The sequence below is a fragment of the Salarias fasciatus genome, chromosome 1 (assembly GCF_902148845.1).
Source record: "Salarias fasciatus chromosome 1, fSalaFa1.1, whole genome shotgun sequence".
NCBI lineage: Eukaryota > Metazoa > Chordata > Actinopteri > Blenniiformes > Blenniidae > Salarias > Salarias fasciatus.
In genome coordinates, this window is record NC_043745.1 from 9,861,197 (window position 1) to 9,888,005 (window position 26,809).

The 26,809-nt window shown below is 42.1% G+C and overlaps 1 protein-coding gene across 1 annotated transcript in view; it reads left to right on the forward strand.

Annotated features, from left to right (window-relative positions):
* The window catches only part of LOC115395311 (insulin-like growth factor 1 receptor), a 57,432-nt gene that overhangs the window by 9,847 nt on the left and 20,776 nt on the right, over positions 1–26,809 (forward strand). Inside the window, 1 exon segment of the mRNA XM_030100827.1 lies at positions 1,342–1,908. Coding sequence (XP_029956687.1) covers positions 1,342–1,908 — 567 coding nt within the window.

Below are 26,809 nucleotides of genomic sequence, written 5' to 3' on the forward strand. Positions count from 1 at the left end.
TTATCTTTCATGAAGAGTGCAATAAATATTGGAAAACAAAGCCACGCAATATCATTACAAGATTTTCAAGTATTAACACTATATTCTTCAGATACCTGGATTTGATGAATCAGCTGTCGTGTAGTTATTTTCTAAAGGTATAAAAGTATTTGATTTTGTGACTTTAATTGACAGACACATTGAAAGTTACTTTAAATCAAGCTTTTTACATTGAATGATTAATTTTCCCAGAACTGAAACCCCACAAGGTTCCGACCATAGTATTATTTTTCACCGTTTCACAAACTTAGTTACAGTTGGCTTGCGTCCCAAATGTGTGGTCTCCGCCCTGCTGCACCTGAATGCAGCACAGGCAGACACGCTGCTCACAGAGCTGCTCGCATTGTTAAGTGACACCAGAGCACAATAGAAACTGTAAGCAGAGGAGCTTTCTGTTCTTTCAGCTCAGACACTGTGGAAACTGCTGTTGGAACCATGTGACTTACGTATGCCACAGAAGTCTTGTTTTTATATGTGGCAGTATAATATTACATCAACAAATTGGTGTGTGTGTGTATTTATATATATATATATATATATATATATATATATATATATATATATATATATATATATATATATATATATATATATATATATATATATATATATATATATATGTGTGTGTGTGTGTATGTATATAAATACATACACACATGTTGTAATACTGACCTTCATTCATCCCAAATGTATAATTCTCTTATTTTTTGTGTATTGATGTGCAATTTCGTAATAAACAACAATTAAAAGGGAATATTTTAGGTTGTAATAATAATAATCAACTTAGCACATATGAGAAGATGTATATAGCAGAAATGTTAATTACTTTGTGCTGTGGCTGCAGGTCTGCAAGAAGAAATATTTGCATTTGACTTATGAGCTAAAATTGTAAAAATGAAAACTAAAAAGAACTGGAAGTATTTTCATTTATATGTTATAAATCTAACAGTTGAAACTTAAAATATCCCGTTGTATTCATTTTTTTGAGATGCACCTGTTTGTTTACATGCTTATGGACAGTGTTATTGCTTTTTCTGACATGCTGTTTAGGTGAATTTGCTGTTTACACCATGTGAAAGTAAAATGGGAGGTTCACTAAACAAAAACACAGATTTTATTAACAAGTACTCCAAAACAAAGTCAAAGATGTTGAATGTCGTAAAGTGATGACAGATGCATATTTATAAATCACATTGATTTTGTTGTTTGTTGATTAAATGAACAAAGTAATGACTTAATTGAGGTGTTGAGCTTGAATCTGTTGAATAGTGACCACTGCCTTCTCGTCTCGCCCTCACACAGTTTGTACTCCCGGCATCGACATTGGGAACGACATTGGTGAATTCCGGCGTCTGGAGAACTGCACCGTGGTGGAGGGCTACTTGCAGATTCTTCTCATTGGCGACAAAAACAACAACAACAGCAACCAGGAAGTCTTCCGCTCCCTCAGCTTCCCCAAGCTGACCATGATCACCGACTATCTGCTGCTGTTCCGAGTGTCCGGCCTGGACAGCCTCAGCACGCTGTTCCCCAACCTCGCCGTCATCCGCGGCCGCAACCTCTTCTACAACTACGCGCTGGTGATCTTCGAGATGACCAGCCTGAAGGACATCGGGCTGTACAACCTGAAGAACATCACACGCGGCGCCATCCGGATCGAGAAGAACCCCGAGCTCTGCTACCTGGACTCCATCGACTGGTCGCTCATCATGGACGCCGAGTTCAACAACTACATCGCCGGGAACAAGCAGTCCAAGGAGTGCAGCGACGTCTGCCCCGGCATCATGGAGAACAGCCCCCAGTGCAGGAAGACCATTTTCGGCGACAACTACAACTACCGCTGCTGGAATTCCAATCACTGCCAGAAAGGTAAGCCGCCTGTCACACACGATGGCTCATCGGGAATTTGAATTGCAAATCGACGGAGCAGACAGCCGCGCCTTTGGCCTGATTTGTGGAGATGTGAATTTGAGAGTGTGATGAAGGAACATGCAGCTGTGACCTGCTACCTGTCACTTTAACTGCCTGAACTGTTGTGTTTCCACCATGTGCAAGAAGTGGTGCTGGGAAGGCGGGGGGTGTTGTTATAAATGATTGACCGGTCGACAGATCATGGCTTTATTACACCTCAGGTGTTTGTTCAGGCGAAGGGTTTGTGAGTGTGATCAGATGTCGGCATCTGTGGAATCTGTGGACTTGTAGCTGAAAAAAAAACAGGGTTTTAGGTGGCTTTGTGTCATAATGCAGCTTTCCTTCCCCCCCAAAAAAAAAAAAACAAACAGAAAAAAACACTTTCAGGTGTATTGTGGCATTCAAGCTAGTTGTTCTCTCCTGGTCGGACGAACCAAATTAAAGGAGGTAATACTCAGGAGCTTAATTAAACCGCTCCATGTAAGCGGAGTGCGAATGCTGCCTGTAATTTTGTGTTTACAGCTGCAGCGATTTCGATGACTTGTTTTCAGACTGTGTGTTTTGGCAGAGCTAGCGTGCATGTGTGCGTGCATGTGTCTGGCTGAATTGTTTCCCTGGTGACTGGCGCCTTGCTGCAGACTCAGCATGTTGATGTTTTCAGTCTTGTGACATGCAAGTGTTGCAGGACTTGCATCAACGGCATGGACATCTGCACACACACACACACACACACACACACACACACACACAGTTATCATCATCATCAACATCATCATCACCACTGTCGTCTCATTTAAGCACACCTGCCTGCACACAGGCAAATTACTGAGATGCAAATATGTCTGACAGGCCTGGAGTGACAGAGTGTGGGCATGCTGGGAAAGAAATCATTTGGAGGAATGTGCTTAAGAAGAAGGTGTGGGATGATGGAGAGGGTGTCGGGTGGTTTATCGTTTGTCTTGTGTGCAAGAAACGGACAGCACGCAATAAACTCCGGAGACCACACATCTATCTGTTTGTTACAAATTAACAAAGGAAAACATATTTCAGCTGGTTTACTTTTTTTTTTCCATTCACTGGCTGAGGTGAACCGTACGCTCAATCTGATGTTGTGTCTTGTAGGAAGGTCATAAATTGTCCCACCTCCTACACAATAGACCAAGCAAGTTGTCTATGTGTTGAATTTGTACAAGCAGCCAGTGGGATCACATGTTAATGTCGGTTTGAGGCATTCAGTCAACTGATCTTCTTTCCCGCTTTATTGAACTTAGATCACAATTTTCTGGAGTTGATCGCAGCTCACTGTGAGCAAAAGTCAGAGTATACCCTGGACAGGTCAACAGTTCATCACAGCTTTTCCCTCCTAATTCATTTTAGATTCATCGACGTTCAACTGAGCGGTCCAAAAGATGACACAAGTCAACCACGGGAAGGAAAAACCCAGGAATGAGAGCTCCAGTCTGGAGATTGCACACATGGGGAAAAAATGCCTTTGTTGATCTTAGCATGGGTGACGCAAACAGAGTTGGAATAAAAAAGAAATCTTAATAAATTGTGAGAAAATGTACCAGCCTGCTCTTTGCACATACCACACTGATAGATAAGTTAAGGAACAGTTTGTCCTGATAGTCATTTTTCTTTTCTTTTTCTACAGGATATAGATTGGAATAGTATTTTTTTAGTACCTTTGAAGAGGCGTGAAGGCAGCAAGTGTTGGAGGTAAAACCCAATATTAGCTGCTGTGCTGGCGCCACATGCCTTCAGTGTGCAGCTGTGTGATGTTATAGCCCCACACACACCCCTGCTGCCCCTCAACCTGCTGGTTACAGTCTACCTTCAACCCCCGAGCAATATCTCAGAACCTGACAAACAGGGCAGATGAGACTGTTTTAGGCATGAGCTGTGTGCTGGCGTTCAGTTGGCATCTTCCTCTCAGAGAGGCTGACATGTTTTGTGAAGTGACTGGAAGTAGACTAAATATAGGGGAGGTGGAGAATGACCCTGTGTAGATGCATAAGCAGTCTCACGGTGCTCCAGAGGGAGTGTGTCTGCCAGGGCAAATGGGCCTTTAGCTGCCGCCGCCGCTGCCTTAACACAGGATTGATTCTTAGACAACACGAGCGCCGCTGCTCTTGCTGCAGAGACTAGCATTGTTGTGCTATTTATTAGGCAGTTTATTGGAGGAGTCTGGCAGTAGTAAAGCCGGGCTTCATTAAAGGGAAGGCCGACGATAGCTGGAGCGGAGGAGCTGGCTGACCAAACAACAGCACCCATTCCCCCCGGCTGCTCCTTACCTGCACATCAGAGCCAGTCAACACAGTGCAATGCAGCTCTGTGTCAACACTGCAACGGCTCAGGGGGCTAATTTTTAACCTGCAAATGCATCACCAGTCACAAAGATATAGGTTCTTGAAGCTGTTATTGGTTTGCACGTTGGTGGGAAATCATAGACTTTAGAAAATAACCCATCTAATATTCATTTTAGAGGGTTTATTTGTTGTGCTGTTTGAGGCAATTTCATTATGCAACAAGAAAGTTTAAATGCATTTTTAAAGGCAGTTATAAGCTGAAGGCTACCACAAACAAATAGTGATCACATTTTAGTATTAGGAAAACATTTAGTTAAACAAAAGTGTAATTGTTGGATAGGCTGGTTTTACTTTTGCTTCTGGAGCTGCTTCACATCATGTTATTACTGATAATGCCCTTTAATGTTTCTACAGTCAATTAATTTGTCTAAATTCTGCTACCGTAAGTGTAAGATGAAAAATATCTAAATTGTAAGCATTGGAATATTCCTTTTTGCCTGAAATCATTTCAGCTTCTGAATACTTGCAGCTGACCGTCTAGTTGAATAAAGACTAGGCCTATCACGATAATCAAATCAATTAATCGCACGATAATAAAAAACAAATTGGTAAGTTTGCCGGTCTCGATAAATTGACTTGCTTGTGTATTTGTTTTCCTCCCATCTCTCTACAATGAGAAGAGGGTTCACTCTGTCTGTATGGTTGTGTTAACACCTGGGCGCACTGGTCCTGTAGTGGATTCAACAGAGTGAGCGCTCCTGTCACTCATCTTTGTCCCAATCTGAGAACCGGGGGGGCTGCTGGCTGGTATGCTAGCTTATACGTGCACACAGCGCTGCTATTGAGCGCCGTGAGCAGCAATGGGAGCAAATATGGATGAAGGTACAAAGGAGATGGTTTCTAAGCCGAACGCCACAGCCCCAGTGTGGGAATATTTCAGTTTCAAACGAAATGAACAGTGTGATCCTATTAATACAGACCAGCCAATATGTCACATTTGCTCCAAGGTAGTGGCGGTGAAGGAGGGGAACACGATCAACATGCAGGCACACCTAAAACATTACCGCCCTGTCCACTTTTCACTACTTGGGGAGGGGGTGCCAGCAGCAGAGCCTTCAGCCCGACAGTCGACGCTAACAGGCGTTTAGTCGGCAAGGTAAATATAATCAAAGCAATGTTAAGTACTCTTAAGAAATTAACGTTTATTGCTTTTGACAAGGTGTACTCACATTATTATGCCATTTATTGTCATTACATCAATTAAAAATGGTCTCAAAATAATGGAAATAATATCATTTACTAGGAGTGTAACGGTATTGTATTCGGTCACGGGTCGGTACACACAATCACACGACAAATACACGAGTGAGTAAAAAAAAACAAAAAGCGAGTCCTAATTCCAACTTTAGGTGGTGGTAATGAGCCTAAAAGCTGCCGGTGACCACCATTACCACAGAAGAAGAAGAAGAACTAGCAGGTCCAAACATGAACAAACGAAGAAGAAAGTACAAGCGGAATGAGAGATGCAGCGTGTGGAGTTGGAAGACCTGCCAGTCTCGTGTAAATCTGTCGCTTGGGAAAGCTTGGGAAAGATGTTCTGGTACATTTGTGAGCTTTTGTTACTTTTTCCCCACTTTACTGAAAAACGTACCGAACCGTGACCCTTACACCGAGGTATGTACCGTACCGTGGCTTTTGTGTACCGTTGCACTCCTATCATTTACCGGCAATAATTTGTAGAAGATTTATCACCCAGCAAATTTTTTTTTATGACAGGCCTAATACTGACAGAACTTAGTCTACTAATGTATTTCTGTACCATAAGATTCTCCTAACTGAGAACAACTGGGAGTGTCATTTTTCTGCTTTTGTTTACCTTTTAGCTCCTTGTGGTACTGACTAGGTCACAATCATGATCTTTTTCTCTCATTGCACCGCCGATGAAATGACAGTGTGACTGTGTAGACACCTACTTTACACTCTAACTTTTGAGCTAAATTTTTCAGTTAAAGTGTTTTGGTTTTTCAAAGCATGACAATTGTACAGAGTAAGACAGGGCGATCAAGCACATTTTAATTCAGGGGCCACATACAGTCCAATTTCATCTTGAGAGCGCTAGACCAGTAAAATAGTGCTAACTGGTGGAATCCAAAGATGTTTAACTGTAAATTCCCATCTAGTTATCAGTGGGGGCAAATGCATTTAAACGCGCTGATATTTCTCACATGGTCATCATTTTCAACCGACTGCTGTTTACATGATCGTGTATCATTGGCAGCAAAACACAACAATCCCTGAGGAATCGCTGTGACGATTCTCTCTGGTGATCACGCCCTGTATCAAGCTTCAGTAATCGTATCTGGGACCCATTGTTAAAGTTTGCTCACAGGTCTTTTCCTGTGCTGGCAAGAGCAGCTGACTTTAAATTCAAAAGCTTTTTTATTTCCGGACTCAGCCATTAGCCAAATAGATAGATGACTTAAGGAAGGAAATCTAACTGTTTACATTGCGTTTCAGTTTGAAGGGAGGGATGCCTTAAGTCTCAGTTCATTCATAAAACTGTTGCAAGGGAAAGATGGTTCAAAGCCTGCATTGTGGAACTCTGGGAAAGTTTGCTTGTGTTGGTGGTGTCGGAGCGGTGGGGGGGTTACATTCTCCCATGTTTACTTTGCTCATTTGTTTTTGGGAATCTGGTTTGAGTGTTTTTGTCTTGTTCATAACTCAAAGGCTTCTTCCTAAGAGGAGCCATGTCCGAGCATGCTGGGAAGCAAACACGCTTCTCGCACTCTCTCTCCCTGACACACACACACACACACACACACACACACACACACACACAGTCACACATTGAGCAGCATGGGGGATGTTTTTCCGGTGCTTTGTATGGTCTGAGGAGATGAAAGCACATCATTAAAGTACAAAGTAGGTCTTCTGGGATTTACTGGAAGGAATTTTTGTCTTTTGTTCACCCTGGGCTGAGGGGGATTACACATTAAACCAGAAGGATTGTCATCAGGGCTGTTGTTCACCCTGCTCCGTGCTTAATTTACCACACCTGACATGTCACTGTATGTGCATTTTGTGTTTACAACTGTTAAGCTGGTATGCTATCCTGATGACACCATGTCCTTTGTGCAATATTAGCAGCATACAAAGCAATGCGTATGTATGTGGATGATTTGCACTCATTTTAGTTTATACCAAGGTAAGACTCAAGTATGTAAGCAGTGTTCTGAATTAATGCTCCTGTCTGCTTATTTTATTTTATTTATTTATTTATTTTTTTTGGGGGGGGGCGTTAGGTCTCACGTTGGCGACTTCTAGTGGTGGAGGCATGCAGCTGCCCCTGCTCGTTCTCTGAGAAAGAGGCTTCTCGGGGTGAGAAGCACACCAAGTGCTCCGGTCATAATTTCACACATTGAGTGTTGAAATGTCTTTCTGCTGTGCTGATCTCTGCTTTGTGTTGTCATTTTATCAAATTAGTAAACGTCACATTATTCACATGGAAAATGTATTATTTGAATAGACTTGTAGCTGAAGTGCATCTCATAAACAATGATAAATGTAAAACCTTCAAGGAAGAAAGGTCAATATTTAATTGATCACATACTCATTCACTTCAAGGAGAAATTTAATGTCAGCAATTGATCTAAAACACATTTTTGGACTGTGTGAGGAAACCAGAGCACTCAGAGAAAATGTCCCAGTCAAGCATAGAGAGACTGTGCAATCTCCACAGGAAAACCCACTACCTCGACTCGGAATGAGAAGATTCTCTCTATGAAACCAGAGTGAAAACGTTTGCGTGAAGGAAGTCTACTTTTCAATGATAATCAAATTGTTCATAATTCAATTTATTATAAAGCCACATTGGCTCTGTGTTCACTTTTCATCGAGACCTGCAAAGCTAATTTATTTGTGTCATTCATGTCTTTCTTGCTGAGTTTTATCGGAAATCACTGGAATAATCACGTTAGTGATTGAAGTCCAGTTTACGTTCTAATGATGAAATGCCTGACAAATTAAATCACTGCGGTTATTTTGGTATCTTTGTATTGGAGCACCAAAAGTACATGCTCATGATCATGACCGGCAACTACCAAGCAGAAGTTGAAGGCAAGTGTGGGAATAATGTTAAACGAGAATGAGTGTATGAAGGAAATCTGCAGTGATGGGTGTTCCACTAATGCACAATTTTTTTTAGAAAACTGATCAGCAGTATTATTTTGCTTTATTTCCACAGTTTCCCATTTCATCCATTGGTTGGTTGCTTGCACCTTGCACCTAATTTCCAGTCTCTCCTCTTCTCTTGTTGAAATAGTTGCGTGTAGATCACAGCACTGCCACCTACAGGTTGAAGAGATTACGCAATCTTATTTTCTTTGAAGAGCTTCTTTCTTCGATTTGTTTAGGTTGTACCGTGTGTTGGTGTTGGAAGTATTGAGAATGACTGAAATTAAAAGGCAGATCTCAGTGCTGTTGTTTAATTTTGTATTTTTGAATATCTTCATGCTTGATTTTGAATTATATGTAATGGTGGCATGGTGGCAGGGTGATGGATATTGAAAATAAAGAAAGATGCAGGACTTCACTGTCAGACAAAAGACCAAATAATAATAAATTTTAATCTTTAGTCGTTTTATTATCAGTGGTGGCCACCTGGTGTGCAGTAATTATTCAGTAGTATCAGAGCCTCTGAGTACATAAAACTGAAAAACCTTTCTGCATGTCATGTCGTCTTGCTTCTCCCACTCTGCCTCTCAGTTTCTCCATGTTAATTCTGTTCTTCTGATAGAGAAAAAAAACCATACTGTGATTTTCTCTCTTTGTCTGGCAGAGTTTAAATTGCTGATGCCGATTGTGTGTCTGTAGCATGGTGACACAGTGCAAAGCTGACACGTCGGAAACACGCTATCAGCCGTCTAGCAGGAAAACACGCTTCCGCTCGCGTGAAAGGGAGCTAAAGAGAGACCAGCGGAGAGAGAGAGAGAGAGAAAAAGAGTGTGTTGTGGACTAAGTCCCAGCGTCACCCCTGCCGCCTCCTCTCCCTCCTCCCCCTCCTGTTTTTTGGTCGCTGTTGGATGTGGTGGATCCAGTGTTTATTTGCCCTGTGCTTCTGTAGTGCTAAATGTGAGGCTGTTTTTAAACACACATTTTCTCCATCTCAACTTTTCTTCATTTCCGCCTTGCCGGGGATTTGACGGAGGGTTTGCCACAGTCACCAAATCCCCGCTGGACTCGATCTCAAGCAGTGTGAATAGCCTGGACATGGTTGAGGTGTTATTTATTTTTTTGGGTACTTGGATATCATGAACTTGTCGCAATCTTTCTAGAAGCAGACGTGTATCTCAACACCCACTTGCCTCCACAATGTTCTGCTTATTAACACTTTGTCCCAGCACCATTAAAATACAATTAAAATCTGGTTAAGACATCTGCGCTCATTACTTCATCATTAGATCTCAAAGCTGAGAAACATCATTACATTGCCACAAATTCAGCAGAATCTCTGTCTGCACATCAGACTTGCTTCCGTAACATTGATAAAAAACTGACACTCCTTCGGTTTAATACCCAGGACAACCAATAAGAGTTTTTGTAATTAGATTTGTTAATTTTTTCCACAATAGTGAAAATAAAATCAAAGTTGTGCAATTTTTGTGCCGTTAGAGATTTAATCGTGCATTCCAGTTGTCCTTTGCATCTCGGAATTTAAGATTATTTTTGAGTTCAAAAGCTTCAAAAGTCTTTGACGAGTGTTAAAAATCTGAACAAGATCCTCGATTTTAGAATTCTTTGTTTGACCTGTGGGAACTTTTGTGACTTGGAATTGGAATTAAATATAGCTTCATGCTGTATGACAGGTAAATATAAGCAGTTTTGTTTTCCCTCGTAAGGCCCAGTAGGTGTTTTTCCAACCTTCTTAGTACATACAGCTCTGTTGTGCTGTTTCCCGTGGGTATGAAGTTATGGTTTTATTTATACTCAGAAAGCGATGCCATGAAAATAGCTTCACTGGATAACATCCATACTGTTGTCCATATAATAATACGGATGACTTTCCATGTTGTAATCAACAAGATTGCCAGGTTTGGTTTTTTTCCAAATAAACCGTGATTCAGCCATGATTCACTTTGATAAACAGACTTTGAATAAACATCCTCATTGGAAGCTATCAGACAGTTTGAGGAATATAAATAAACCTTTGACCTTTCAATATGTCTTCCCACAAAAAAACAATGCATTTATAAAGATCAGTGCGAATCCAGTGCTCCTCAGGGTTTCTCAAAGCTCCCATGGTGTTGATATTTTAATATCTGCTCAAAAACTGACCAGAGAGCCTTGTGCAGGGAGTGTTGTGCTAATATAACAGACCAGAATGAACTACCTTAGACTTTGCATGGAAGTAGAAGGGAATTCTTGCAATCATCATAAAAAAGGCTGCAAAACCTTTAATTTTCATTGAACCTTTTTGTTTGTTCTCATTAGGACCTATTTTACACCGTCAGAAAACCTGCAAAACCGGTGATACTTTAGGGGAACCCCTGTAAACTAAAGGTCTGCAGACTCCACAATAATGAGCTGAAAGAAAAGAACGACAGTATACTTTTCTCTCAGCCTTCACCCCTTGCTTGGGATTTCTTGTGTTCTGTCTCATCTGAGCTGTTTTTCTCATGATTGGTCTGAAATTTAAATGGGTGTGGTTCATGTTACAAGATGAACACACTACGTACAATCAATACATCTTTCTCTCTCCTCACAGGAGTTCTGCTTTAGATTTTCTGGGGAAGTGTGAAGTGTACCTACTAAAAGTAACTTTGTTCTTGCCACCTTGAGAAAACAAATTTTCTTCTTGAGTGGTGTGTGTCCACCTCACTGCAGACCGTCCATCTGTTTTTGCAAAGACTGTATGAGAGGAAGAAGCTCAAGTGTCTGCTGTAAGCATTCAATCGCTGATGCATTATCCAAAGTGCCAGTGCGTTATTTAAAAATGATGGAATAAAAGGACAATCATCACAGCCTGTAAGGTGGTAACATGGGTAAATTTAATGGATGGAGAAAGACACTGAAGGACTAAAGGAAGGGAAGTGGTGAGTAAGGAAATGAATAGATGATACGGTGATGGGCTGAGGCTGTGAGCTGTGATGGATGCACAGAAGCCCAGTCGTTTAGAGTGCTTCTGTGTAAGTGTGTTTAAAGTTAAATGGCTTATGCAGTGCAGCGGTTGGTCTATATAAGTAACGCAAGGCTCCTCTCACAAACGCATACAGTAGTGCATGACAGCAGCACCTCAAATACACGGCAGCGTCACATACATACATGGAAAACGTTGGCATAAGGAAGCATCAGCAGACATTATGTAAAGTAACGCGGTGAGCTAACAGAGGTATTTTTGACTGGAGGGAATGAAAGTCGGAGGAGCCCAACTCAGCATGTGAGGTCACTCGATCCAGACAGTCTGACTTGTGTGACCCCGTGCCAGTGCTTAAAGCTTAAGGAAGCCCGGTGACTACAAGTTCCCGCTGATGTCTGTCTAATCTCTGCTATGATTAGCTCCATGCCATGATGTACTCGTACTCTCACTCGATGTACACACTAATCTGGAGATGGATGAAGAAGACTTGACCATGTGGCTGCTTGTAGTGGCATCTCTGGTCTGGAAGTGAATGAGAAACCAGGAGGACAAATGTGCCAGTAAGCACCAATGTCACGCATTTACTGAACACGTAAACCCATCAGCCTTAACATTACAGCCACCTGCCTGATATTGTGATGCATCTCCATGTTGAACACATGTTGATATGCTGTGAGTTCTTTCAGAACTACCATGCAGATGTTGTTTAGAGTGTTATGGAGATGATCTGATTTGGCTGTCTGTCACAGTTTGGCCAGATTTTCTCAAATACTCGCACTTGCTCATTTTTGTCCCCCTCATTTTGCCCCCTCCTCAACTGTGAGTTAGAAGGTTTTCTTGCTGCTTTACATATCAGACTCACTGACAGGTGTCGTGATGTATAGATAAGGGGCGCTATCCTCTTCAGTTGTCAGTGGTCATCATGTCAGGGCTGATTAAGGACAGGAAGTAGAAATCTGAATGTGGGTGAGTGGGAAATGAAGCGTCCTTGGACCAGCAGACTTCTATGTCATCAAATCCCACCACGGGGCTGCTCTCTTGTCATAGGTTCCTCTCATCAAGCAAGGGCTGTGTGTCATTGAGAGAAATGTCAGGGATCCACAAGGTTTATCAGGTGGACGGACAGGACTTTTTCCACGGAGAGAATGAGGAGGGTTCTCCTCATTTATTTCTTCTTTCTTCTCGTCATCTTTGACACACTGTTATGTTCTCTTGTGTTGGTCTTTATCAGAAATCCTACGTCATTTGAGTGAATTACAGCGAGGCCAAATTGGAATGACAAAAAATAAAAAAATCTGCAGGTACAGGTACCAAAAAAAAAAAGGAAAAAAAAAAGATGTCATAAATTGTTTGCTCAGTCATCAAAAACAAGCCATGTCGACTAAAACCGCTGAAATAGAAACTTCTAACAGCATGTGGAATATCCACAAGCAGCAGACGGTCACGGCCCACTTGATCAATGTTGGTTAAACTACTCGGTGTAATTCACTCATTGTAAAGGCAGACGTAGCTGATTATCCAAAGCTCTCCATCAGCATGACTGATCACTAATGTAATCAACTTCTTTATCCCTGATGAAAATTTTAATTAACAAACTGAGCACTTCTGCAGATCTTGACATTGAGGAAATAGCCCTCTTTAAGATGGCACAGGTAGTGTTGTCACATGATTTAACCAGCCGATTTCATATACTACCTTGTACAGCGCATCTTTTATTTCTATTAAAGACATGTCCTATTTTAACAAACGCATAGCTGAATCTGCGTCTATTGTTTGCATGTGGCATATTGCAGTTTAAATATCTTGAAGAGTCTCAGTTATGTTGATCTATATATTTTCAAGCGTGAATGTATTTAACAGTAATGACATTTTTAAAGTACTGAATTGAACAGCAGTGGCAATGCAGTGCTGTTGAAGCCGAGCTGCGGCAGGTGTAGAGGGCCTTCCGTTCAGCCTACTCTGCTGTGTCAGATGTATTACATGGAGACAAATCGGAGGCAAGATGCTCGCTGATTACTTTAAAAGGCAATGGACAATCAGGAAAGGGATGGTGGGCCCATCAGCCAACTCTGAAGCAGAACAACATGCAGAGTTTGTAATTTTCGCAAAACTACCCAAGGTTATTCTTCACAGGCAAATTTATCAGACATTAAATTGGCCTCATAACAACAAAACATGAAGTTGTCAAGTGACTGTTGTCGTAGCAGGACCGATCAAAAATAAACATGAATTGCCCACACACATCTTGGTTATGCTAAGCCCTATTTTTACATGATTGAGCAGTCAGTCAGACATTCTGATCTCAGTCATGCTTTGGTGTAAATGATCTGACTCTCTTGTGATTGGACAACAAGTCACAACTGTCCTTGTTGGACACTGTTCCACTCCACAAGCACGTCGGTCTTGTCCTCAAAAGACTGTTGTGGTTAACGAAAGCAGGCAGTACATTAAAAGCCATCATCGATCGGCACGACCAAAAGTCACAAAGTACGAGGACACACAACCACTCGTGCACCCCCTTACCCTGACCCAGAACCCGGAGTCTGTCAGGCCTGGTAATTATAGGGACTGCTTTGTAAACCAGGCACATCCATGACTGCTTTTAGTGAGCAGTCACACCCATCCCTGGAATTCCTGGAAGAGAACATTACTGGTTTGGCTGTGTTGAAGTGCCTACTGTAATTATGTGGCCTTTAATTGTGCTCTGTTAACACCGTCGGATCGGGATGAGCTGTGACCAGGGACGCAGATGAACCTCTTGTTTGTGGATTTTGAAATTGGGTTGGGACAGTTTTTATTGTAAAGGCTTTGTCCATTATTTGCACGATCAAAAAAGGATGTTCCGGCGGCTTGTGAGTTGCCTGTGTTGCTTAGTGTGTAGACACAAAGACAAAGACACAAAAGATGGTCTCATGTTTGAGTGGATTGGAAAACCCTCTTCAGCGTTTTACCTCTGTGTAATGCCAGAAGGAGCATCAGCTCACTGTCACAGGTCAGATAGAACCATCGCTTGAGATTTTCAGTGAACAGTCTCCATTTTGCCCAGTGTCTTGTCAAAAGATGAATGGAGGTTGCAGTTTTCCTGTGTGAAGGACAAGCTATCAGTGTCATAATGACTACCAACTGGGCTTTATTTATTTCTAAATGTGTCAGAATGGACGTTTGTCCCAGTAAGATTTTTGCACTGTAAAAACCAATCCATTAGCTCATAAAGCCTTTATATTCTGTGAGGTTTCTATGCTTGTAACGTTTGGAATATGTTATTGAATTCTTGGAATAGTTTCTCACAATAATTAAAGTTATTGATGTTTCCAAAATAAGATAGAACACAAAGTTCAGACAACTTTTATCAACTTTGGTTAAAATAAAGGGTTAGGCTAACCCTAACCCTAATCCTATTTTATAGAGCAAATTTAAATCTTAAAGGGAACCATAATGTTCAGAAAGTGTGCAGGTGGTGTTTCAGCAGACTTGTTAACTCATTGCTCCTGCGATCACACCTCTGTCCAGTCTGATCTCGTCACCCTCTTATAAGCCTCTGTTTATCAGAGAAAGCGTGTGCATAACATTCAGGCCTTGAGCTCTGATTGTGATTAATTTGACCCCAGAGGTACGTTAAGTCATCAGCGAAGCCAGTGAGGCCTCGGGGTGAATGAGAATCCTGTATTCTTCCTCCTTCATCCTTCCCATCAAATTCCTGAAATATTTCTGCCTTCCATCGCCAAGAAGACACGCGAACACACAGACTCAGGAATGCAGACAACTCGTTCTGCATGTGTGTGTGTGTGTGTGTGTGTGTGTGTATAGATTGGAGAATGTATTGCTATTTACACGTATGTTTGCTGGTCACTGTTGGCGAATTTAGAAATCTTTTCAGGGAATCTCTGCAAACAAGGTTTTTGTTTAAGTGAATTAAGGGAACCCTCTTGGTGACAAGTCGGGACGTTTGAGAGTGAATCTGTGGACACTCTCTGGAGGTTTGAGAACTCGGTGGTCAAAATGAAGTGAGAATGAGGGACTCAATTCAATTAAGGCTAATTCAGTGATGCGTGGGAAAATTTCTACTTTGCTGCAGCAAAGTACACAAACCATTCACATCATGGGGAGCAACAACATCCTGTTGGTTTCTCTTGTTTCTACATTTCAACGCTCAAAGTAAAATCTGTTGCGGTAGGGCCACAATTTTCTCCTGCTTTCTGAAATGTTTCCAAAATCTCATCTCCTGTGAGGCAGAGAAAAGTGTCATCTTTAGGGGATGATGGAGAACAGGAGTGTGTGGACAGGCCACTTCAGTGAAATGGCATGACTTTAAGTTGGATTTAACTAAAAGCAAATCCCTTTCAGGTACACCATGCACTCCTCATTTATGTCAGAATTTCTTATTGACAACTTGTGGGGCTGTGCAAATGTTTTGAGTTTTTTTTCTTCTTCTTCTTTTATTTTTCATTAAAATCCCAAAACAACAAACCAGCAAAATTCTTTCAAACTTCTCCGAAAGTTTTTCCAATCTTTTCCTAACCACAACAGCAAGTAATGATGGTAAATATTGGCGGATGAGCATTGAAAGGACCCTGCTGTGAAATAAAACGGGGCTCGTGGGCTACTTTGTACTCAAGCTAAGTCTATAATAAGCAGTTGGAGAAACATGACTTGTTTGCCTGGCCTGATACCATACAGTGAAGTGGAGCATTATCGGTATGTTTTTATTGGTTCTTTCAAAAGCTTAAGCAATGCATTGAAAAAGTAATACAATATGTTTTTTCTTATTTGAAATAAGTCCAGGAAAAGTTTTTCATTCTGGGTTTCATTTTCGTCTTACAGGATTTTGCAAAGTTTTGTGTAGCAGAAACGAGACAAACACACAGGAAGTAATCCGCAGACACCCGACTGAGCCAGTCAAACATCAGGTGTACACAGCGAACATCCAACTGGTGCTTGTGTTGAGGGAGTGGTGAGCCAGCTATAGGTGCTGCACATTGTTAACATGATGTTGGAGGTCTTAGAAATTGTGGATCAATGATGGGTTACTGCGGGAGGAGCAGACCGAGCCTTCACATGAACGAGGTGGGAGAACTGCGCTAGGAATAGGCTGAGGACACTGGAGACCGAAGAGGGTTTTTCCCAAATTTGAGCTTTGTGAAATAGAGACTTCATCTTGCCATCAGTGTTTTCTTACATTCGAAGAAATACTGGCTTTACGAAATTAAAAGTTTTCCCGTAAAAAGCACCGCTGGTTAAACCTGGTTGCTGAGCTGCCAATGGAATAAAGGTTTTAATCCATTAAGAGTCAGTAGCTATAATTTTTATTAGAAAGGTAGAATAGGATGTAGTGATGAAGAACAGCTCCGACTGTGTTTACTGAAAACAGTCGTGATCCAAGAGGTTCGTCAGTGGGTGAGACTGTGTCCATGTTTACTGGATTTTGACATTTTCCTACAATGAGGCATATTGTTAGGAGGATAAACACTGCAAATTTTTCAGGACCTAATCTGGCCCCGTTTGTATACTGTGAAAAAGCCACGGCCACAGGAGACGTGCCAGGATGTCAGCATGTTTACTTCTAATTGTTTACCTTCATAATGTGCTTCCATTAAGGGTTGGCGGAACAGCCAGAAAATTTAGACCTCCATTTTTTTTCTCTCTCTCTCTCCCAGTTATCTTTGTGCATTGAATAACACACTCTCAATGCCTCTCTTTGACACACAAGGAGACTTGCCGTATTTGAAGTTTCCAACATTATTTGTCCTTCTGCAGTAAAAGACACGCTTTGTGAAATTCCTTTTCATAGCGGGCCGTTGTTGTTGAGTCGTGCACGTTGAACAAGTTCACTAGCGGTCGGCATGTGTTAAAGGCCGGATCGTGCTGTGGCCAAGCTTTCAGGAGTCTCGTTGTTCGACACTTGAAAGCAGCAGTCGTATTCTTTCTGCCGCTGTTTGTGTTTCTCTCATTGTCCCGGTGGAACTGGAGCAACGTTGTGATATCTCGTCCTAATCTCCTTCCATCGTGGCGCTGTAGGTATCAAGAAGTGGCTAACAAAATCGCTCCTGGTGAACCTTTCCCACCTTGTTATTGTGTGGCCTCTGTGGAGCCTCTGGAAGGGCAAACATTTGATTAGTCTTGTCTTTTCCAGGTCAGTCAACAGAGGGATGCCAGGAATTCCTTTTGTCTGTGGTTATCCTGTAGCGTCAGCTGATCTGACAGATGTGTGCTCCCAATGAGCCCTGTAAGGTTGACCGTTGGCTCTGTTTAGACTCGCCGTAACAAAATATTTTGCTGATGTTGCTTCATATGCTGCGACTGTTTTTCCGTTGCAGTATATACAACAAATCATTGTTTCCTAACTGATAATGGTTGTTGTGTCGGTGTGGTTAATAGAAAGAACGGAGCCATGTGCGAGCCGGCAACAAGGTTATTTAAATACCAGCCATATTTTAAGCTTTGTACGGTCCTTGAACTGGAATAGTGTTTCACACCATATGGAATATTTTGGTGCTTGTGTGTTAGACACAACTTCCTGCACAGGTCAAGTTCCCTGACTGCCTGTCTGATCCTGCAGGACAATAGGTGTGACAATAAATTGCAGAGACTGAAACATGAAAGGGCAACAGTCGGAAAGCTTACTATATTACTAATAGATGTGAATGTCTGAACATGGTGGATTATGATTACTGTGACCAAACTATATGGGTTGTGGAATTAAAAAAGATGCTTCAGTATCACAAAACTATTTTAAAAGCATTAACATTTTCAACTTGAGGCTAAATTTGGATTGGAGTTCATTAATATTTCTAATTTTAAGTGTTATGATTATGCAAATACTAAATATTAAATATTTCACTGATAAAAATACACATTAGAAAAATTTCTGTCATTTTACCTTGTTTAGAATATGTAATGTGTATTATTAAATCACTAGGTTTTGTGAATCAACCACCCTGGATTATTGGAGACGTATTGCTTTTTTTAAAATGTCAAATATTCAGTTAATTGTGATGCAAACACTTAAGTAATTATTAGTTTTATGTGTGATACACTAAATTATTATCATTTCTAAATTTTCATGTTCGTGTTAGACACTGGCGTTGGCCTCTATGTTCATTTATTTACCATGTCCAACTCTATATTTCATCATGTTTGCTGGGTTGTCATGGTAATCTCATGCAAGATCAATATTTATTGTTTTCATCGTAAACATAATCATCAAATATAGTTAAAACTGGATTACCAGCTGAAAATTCAACAACAGACCAGATCAATAACAACACTAGTTCACAACCTCTTTGAGGTGTAATTTTATTAACTATTGAGGGGCTTTTAAATCTAGTTTTTAACTTTCCTGAAAAGCAAGAAATAATTCTCTTAAAATGAATAAACCACTTTTGAGATGTTCAACTACTAAAGCTTAAATCAATAACGAGAGGAAGCGCTCGTCAGTGTCAGGTTATGTTTTAATTGAAAGTCATTTCGTCCGTTTCATCAGATTAGTTGAGATACCTCATCGTTTTCCTATATATTCTGAAGAACCAGTCCCACATGTGCAACATCTGCACTTTCTTCAGACCGTCACACACCACAGGTACATTTATGTTGAGCTTGCAGAAAGTAGATTTCATCTTTGGTCTCGGAGACCGCAGCCCACTGCGGGATGATCCTACAAGGTGACAAGACCAAGTTCACAGGTTTTGTGTGGAGCCGCACTTTCTTTTTCCATGTTCTGACGGCATGAGATGGAAAGAAGAGCATGTTCAGCTTTTCATCACCAACAAGAATGATGCTCTGTTAGTGTTTTGCTTTGGGGCAGACTGTAATTATCAACAGGAAGCTTCAGACCACACATCTCCAGAGGGACTCTCAGTCGAGAAGGGAGGGAGATGAGGAAGTGAATGAAGCCCTGCATTAATGTGGATATCCCAGGCACTGTGTAAACTGCAGATTTCACCTCTGCCGTGCGTCACATGGCTTGGGCTTAATAACTGAAATGTTTGTGACTTTTCATCCGAGAGGCGACCCATCAAAGGTTTACCCAGCCCTGGCGCCTTGTTAGCTGGGATCAGCTCCAGTGCCCTGTGATTCTGGGTGAAGTGGTGTAGAGGATGGTCAGATGGATGAATGAAAAACTGTAAAGCCATACTGCATGACTTTGCCAAACTGAAAGGATCCATGGAAGTCCTCCACTTTCTGTTGCAGAATCACAGAGCAATCTCCTTCCATCAAGCGAAAGTTTGAAACAAAGCAAGTTGACTAACCCTAAAACGAAAAATTCTCAGGAAACGGTCAAAATTTAGTTTAATCCATTCTCAAGTATTTTAAATATTGAGTGTATATGGACCTCTTTGAAGTTTTAATCAACATCTTCAGTAACTATATCCACCTAGAAATGCTGAAATGCGAGGCTCGTGCCATTTCCCAGAGCCTCAACTTTTAACAGAGATGAATTAAAGTGGATATTGTGGGATATGAACTTATCCAGGAAAAAAATGACAAAAATAGCAATGATGGTTTTGCTTAAAATCGATCTCCAGCTTCCCATTGGCCATGACTCTGTAGTGCTGACTAGTGCTGGGCGGCTGCATGACAATTAAACAACAGCTTCTAATAAAGGCCTCAGTATCCTTCCCCGTCGCAGAGACGCCGTTCCTACACCGTGTACGTAGCACCCTATGCAGCGCCTACGCCGGGGCTTGATGTGCACCTCCCAAAAATCGTGACTTCGCGTCGAGGCGACACGTGGTGACGTGAACGTCGAGGGCTGTGATTGATCCGCTTTCGCGTTGTTCATAGAATGAAGTAGAACTCACCCCGAATGCTTTTCTGATCCGAACAGTGCTTCGGGAGAAATTTAGATCCAAAATTGAGCGGCGCACATCCCTATGCTGTTAGCAGTGTTAGCACTGTTAGCAGACGGGGCTATGTGTATAGCCGCTCCTGAAACGGCTTTAATCGTCCAAAAGCTCATTAGTTTCACCAATATGTCATCATGGTCCACTCATGCCTCTCCTCCACGACAGCCAGATATGTCATATATGCAGATATATGTTCGGTAAGTGCACGCGTGTCTAGATATGTACGTCTAGAAATCTATGTCTAGAGGTCGTTATTTAAAGCCGGAGCTACGGAAGCCGCATAGTTGTTGTGACTGCCTAGCGGCTTGGCGGTGAAATTGCAGAGGGTGTTCCCTTGACGCAGAAGCAAGATGTGTTCAGTAGTGGCGTAGGGTTGCCTGCGTAGGAACGACGTCGCTGCGACGGGGAAACATACTGAGGCCTTAATGCTGAATAGAAAGGAGTGGATGTTCAGCTCTTAGCCAGCTAGATGTGCACATGTTAAAAACCCTCAACACCAATCCAAAAGCACAGAGACTGCAGAAGCTGTACCACTTCTGGCCACCGTCATCACTTAGCCTGGCCTGACAAACATGGCGTCTTTTACTGTCACACACATTGAGCAAGGTGAATTTGGTGTCCTGTTGCGATATCCGGTGTCTGCTGGGAGCCTTCACGGACGGACAGGACAGCGCCGGTCGGCCGTTACGGGGCTCTGAATGGACTGAATGAATTGAAAGCGTTGTGCGAGTCGGCCCTGCAGACACCACACACAGACTTCTGACTGACTGGTTTTTTTGAATGACCGCCTCACTGACTGAACCTGCAACAGTGACGAGGCTGTCTGCCCCGAACAGAACAGGCTTTGTACCAAACGGAAAACACAGCCATATTGTTGTGTTTTCTGTACATCATCAGCTTCTGGTTTCTGCCTGAGGAGGCCGCCGCTGGTGCCGTTTACTCCCCGGCTCTCGGCCTGGCACACACCGGGAGGACACCGAGGGTGTGAAGTTTGGAGTCAGGGCAAAGATTATTTCACATTCACACAGTTAAACCTTTTTAAAAATGGGAAAAACACAAAAAGCGTGGAAACTTTGTCTGCCTCCATCTCTCATTAGAGTTTGGTGACTTTTTGAAGCTCTCATTTTGTTTATTATGACTGAGGGCTGTAATTTAAACTATGAACAATTATTGTGCAACTGAATTTAAATCTTGTCTTAAATATTATTGCACGTCTTGCTCAAATGATTGCAAATATATATTTTCTCCCACCTCTGGCTTTTTTCCCCAGTGACATACAAGCAGCATCCAGTGAAGTGCTGCTACTCCATCTTGACACACTAAAGCAGGATTCGGCATAAAGACATTCATTAAGTGCTAAGAAATTACAGACATGCATTTGCAAAGAACATTCATCCTTTTTTTTTTCACTGCATTTATCAATCATATTTTGAATCATGTAAATATGTCATTAGAGATTCTTATTGTGAAGGATCTGGAAGCTCTCCAATCAGAACCGTGAGCTGTGCATTCAGTGTTATCACTTTGCGCTCCTTTACGGTCCTGTTATGTTTTGTATTGATTTTGTGTTTATAAGAGGTTGTTTTCTGTGTCTCTGAAGCTATTTTCCATGCTGTTGTAATAGTTTTGTCTCTCCTTGGTCATTTTGCGCATATCTGTTGATCTGTGTTTGATTGATGTCAGTTTTTGTGAGTGTGGTTTGAGATAGTTAGATACATTTTTAACATCATACTCAACTTGATGGGTTTTTTGCATGTCAATTTTGGGCTGTTTCGGGCCCTTGGACCTCAGTGTCAAACAGTTAAGGTAATTTTACATTTTGTTTACATTTTGTCCTGTTAATATTGTATTGAGAGCACTGTTTGAAAAATTATAACATCTCCAATAGCTTGTCTGAATAGCAAGTTTCAGCCTCAGCCAGTCAGTGTTGTCTCTGTGTAGTATGTAATTAGAAAAGTGAATCATACAGGCGGTTGTAGGAAACCCCGCGAGGCTCGTTTCTGGCAGCCTCCTCCCATCACTGCTTTTATTGACTTTCTAATCACTTCAGGTTGTGTTTGTTTAGATAGCTCAAAAATCACTAATTTGAACTTGAACTTGTGAGTGAGGCCACTGTGGCTTTGAGTAAAATGTCAATACATCTAGATATCTTCACTTTGGAAGAAAAGCTGGGTGAAAACAATGCAGTCAGTATTTTTTCCTCGGCTAGACCATCCTCGCACACGCTCACACATCGCTGGCAACAGCTGCCACGCAAAGTGCTCGTCCTTCACTGGGAGCAGTGCAGGGTTTAGTGCCTTGCTCATGAAGACTGACACACAGAGAAATAGCAGATGGGGATTGTACCACCAACCCCGGGATTCTGGACCAATTTGCTCTGCCAACTGGGCCAATAAAATAGACGTTTTTACGTGTTTTTTCCACTCCACCAGGGGTAACGCTGGAGCAATACTTCCACTCAAAGGACGTACGTTCCTGTGGCATTCTTCTTGCAGCTCAAATGATTAATCAGATAAGAAGCTGCTGAGTATGCCAAAGGTTCGTGGTGACAGTAATACTCATACCGAGTTCATGTTGGGACTGTTGTGCGAGCGTGTTGCTACCACAAACTGAGCTTTGAGGGTTGAAAATATGGAATCCTCACCGATGGTGCTGCCAGAACCGAAGCCAGTACTGATCTATATCTGTTGGTGAATCAACGGCGCTGTCACCAGTCTAGACATCTGCCTTCTAACTGTTATTGTTGTGCTGAAGAAGCACTCGCTGCTCAAGCCTCCAGTGTCATCACATCCACTCCAGTGTCTGTGTGGGACAGACTGTTCGCCCCATCCGGAGAAGTCTTGCTGAAAAACGGGGATTTACAAGAAGCGTTTAATTTTTCCTTGATCAGCTGATCAAGGAGGAGACAAACATCAGCACACCTGCTGCTTTGATCGCGATGTTTAGAAACAACCCTCAAGTTCTCTTTCTTTCACTGCCTGTGTTTTATCTCCGTCATAGCGCCCGTCAGAGTGGATCTCTGTCGAAGCACAAACGTGGGCTTTTTCGCACTGTTGAGCTGGCGACCGGCATGAGTTTCCCAGCCTGACTTCCTGCTGAGCTGGTATTTCTGTTTCCCTGGAAGCCCCTGTATCGGCTTTTTGACCCACAACAGCGATCTTTATTCGGCTGCCAGAGTGCGCTGTAATGACAGAGTGGAAAAAGGTGAACTGTTGCACTTCATGAATGGACACCAGCTACTCCATAGACCCAAACAGCAACTTCCTACTACAGTTTAATATCTCCACTTCAAAGTGATGAACAGAAAACACAGAAAATAGCCAACTGGGGCAGACATACAGTCAAAGTTAGCCGTGACACACTTTCACATCCAGCAGGTCTGATTAAATAAGAGGCGCTGCCTGTTTATGTGCAGATGCTGTCATAAAAATGGAGAGAAAACATATCTGCACATAAGATTGCTAGATGCCAGAGATGGAAGAAAACAACGGAGTCCCTTAAACTTTTACAGATAGTGTACCATCGCTGAACAACTGAATGGATTTTTCATTATAAGTAAATATTTTGGATTAAGTCCTCAGTAGCTTGTTAGCCATTAAGACCAATATTAGTAGCATAGACTGGTTTGACTTCCTGTCTGACTTCTTCACTCTACTGCCTCTAGTGGCTAAAAAGGGAACATCTTTCTTCTTCAGTAAAATCAGGTGTTCTTTTTACTTTTAATTTGGAAGAGACTGAAAAAACTATTCATATTGCACAGAGTTATTACACGATTACAATGCTGTCATTTCATGTCCAAAATTCCAATGAAAACACAGTATTCATGAATATGTATATTGCAATGTTATATTTTTCAGTTTTGCAATATATTGAAATATAATATTCTGTAGCCATTAATTAATCTAATTTTATAGTTTTTTAACTTATTCTCTACATGTAGTTTCAAGTTTTGATGGATGTATTGCTTTTAGACAAGGATTCATATCTAATTTAAAGCTGTGGAAATGCATATAATGTGATTTAAAAACTAATTTGGAATAATTACTTTCCATCAGCTAGCCTCTCATCTGTGATGGGTACGATTATTTATTTAACAGTGTGATATTAATTTAATGATAAAATTCATGGGTAAATTCATAATTCAAAGTACTTGAAGATGGTGAAACATGCAATGTGTCACAACATTTTCACTTTTCCATCAGTCTTCCAGACCACTTAGTTTTTTGTGGAGTCATCAGCTCACCTCATGCATGTTGCTAGCGTGCTGAACTGGGAGTGTTCTGGCTCTGAGGCGAGAGCGTTGAGCTGTCCACCACTGTGTGGCCTCGTTTTTAACAGGTCACTGTAAGTTGAGGGTTGAATAAGGTCAAGGAACAGACATATTGATCTTTCAATCACATCACCGTTGCCTCTCCAAGTCTCACATATCACATTAAATACAAATGCTTTCTCTTCTATGGTGCCTGTCCTTTGTGTCATTTCAATGTATTTTCCATCTGTCGCCATATATCTACAATGTGCTGATTTTTTCTTCGTTTGCCTGTCAGATGAGTTTAGTTTGAGTTAGGATGGGGACGACCCAAACAAGAAAAAGTGTTTTATTTTGTTCATTCAGCATGTGGCACTGCTTATGTGGTTCTTTCTTGTTTGTGTTTTACACTAGTGAGTTTGGGAAACACCTGCACCTTCTCTTTACAGCGTATTTCCCGTCATTTTATTAACTGTCTAATATCGGGAGATTATGAGAAATGCTGACATCCCCAAAACAAAGTCCAGTAGAGCAAGCGGCACCCAACAGTCAGATCAGACGCTCAGACACACAATCTGCTGCGTCGGGTAACTTTCCACAGTTTGGAATAAAGCCGCTCACAGTCTAAACACTCCAGCAATGAAGACTTAGCGCTGACGACATGTACTGGCCTTTTTTGGGGGAGTGGGAAGGACACTTGTTGTTACGCAGGCAGCTTGAATGCAAGTTTCAAGAGCTTAGAATCAACCATAGTGGGATCAATTCAGGAGATTTCAGTCGCTGTTTGAATGTTTATGTCCAGGTTATATTGAGGTCATCTTAAAGTTCTGGAGTGGAGATTTTCTGTCTTGTCCCTACAGTCATCCACGCTTTCTTTGTCCTAGCATGAGTCATTCAGGTTCATATATTTTTAAATGATATACATTCCTGTTCCCCAACAGCTCGCTGTTGGTTTGTGTTGTCTGGCTCCCCCAGCTGGCAGAACCTGCCAACTGTGTGTGTCTGCCCGTGTCTGTGCAAGACGTGATGTACTAAACTGTTTCTGCGGTTTTCTCGTCTAATCACAACCACCAGCAGCCCTTATCTCCCTCAGAAATCCCTTCCTTCACCGTCACGCTGCACATCGTTTCCTCCTTCCTTATAATTCAGTCTCCCGCGTCTTGAGTGTTTCCTCCTCCTCCTGCTGCTGCTGCAGCTCTGCATCAACCTGTCTCTAGTAAAGTGTAGCAATGGAGGGATATGTCGGTGGTGGTGGTGTGTGTGTGTGTGTGTGTGTGTGTGTGTTGGGGGGGGGGGGGGGGTTTAAAAGCCGAATCTCTGATGTTGCTGATGTGTGCTGCTGTGCTGTAGGCAGCCGCTGACCCCGTCCTCACTCCAGCCTCTCCTCTGGTCAGTCGAGGAGTTTGCATTTAGGAGAATGTGGCCTGAGCCAAACTTCAGGCTCGAGATCTCTCTCCCCCACCCCTCCCCCTCACTCTACACCGGCCAGAGGCTGTACATTGTCACACAGCAAAATTACACCTTTCCAGCTCCCATCGCCCCATCACGGAGGGTCAGAGGGCGAGCCGGAGTCGGGGGGCCTGCGGGGGCCTCGCAGCAGAAAGAGAACATTTTGTGCCAGCGAAATGCTGCACTGGTCTCCTCCCGCTCAGCACAAACAGCCTGCTGAATGGTTGGTGGGACCACACAGTCCAAAGGTTCTGATTGGCCTCCGTGTCAGTCAAGAGGCGGGCTGGAAGGTCATCTCATGGTCACCGACTGAGAGGGGAAGGACAGCAGATCTCGACAACTTCATGTGCCACCCAAGAGGAAATGACAAATGGAGGAAGAAAAAACAAAAGCACTCACACACAGGCAGATCAGAGGGCTGCAGACGCCTGACAGCCCACAGGCGGATGCTGCGTTTCACTTCTTCTCTGAGGTTGATCTTACAGCCAGGAATTTCTCACACAGGTGTGCTCGATCTGTGTTTTTTGTTTTTAATGTCGGTGTTTCATGTTAGATCAGACATGCTGAATGTATACACTCTGCAGGTTATGGGGTCAGCAAAACATCATGAAATTAACTAAAACATTCAGTGGCAACTCTTACAGGATCGCAGCTCAAACGGCCTTTTTCTCCTCTGTTTCACTAAAATAATGTTGATCATTTTCTCCACTCGTCCACACAGAACACCTGTTTTTCAATAGATGATTAACATGTTACTTCTTAAGGTTTGGCACATTAATATAACAGACATTTGAAATACACAAATACAAAGTCAAACCTGTTTTAACATTTGAAGTCACATTTAGAATCTGTCATTTCTATTTCTATTTCTATT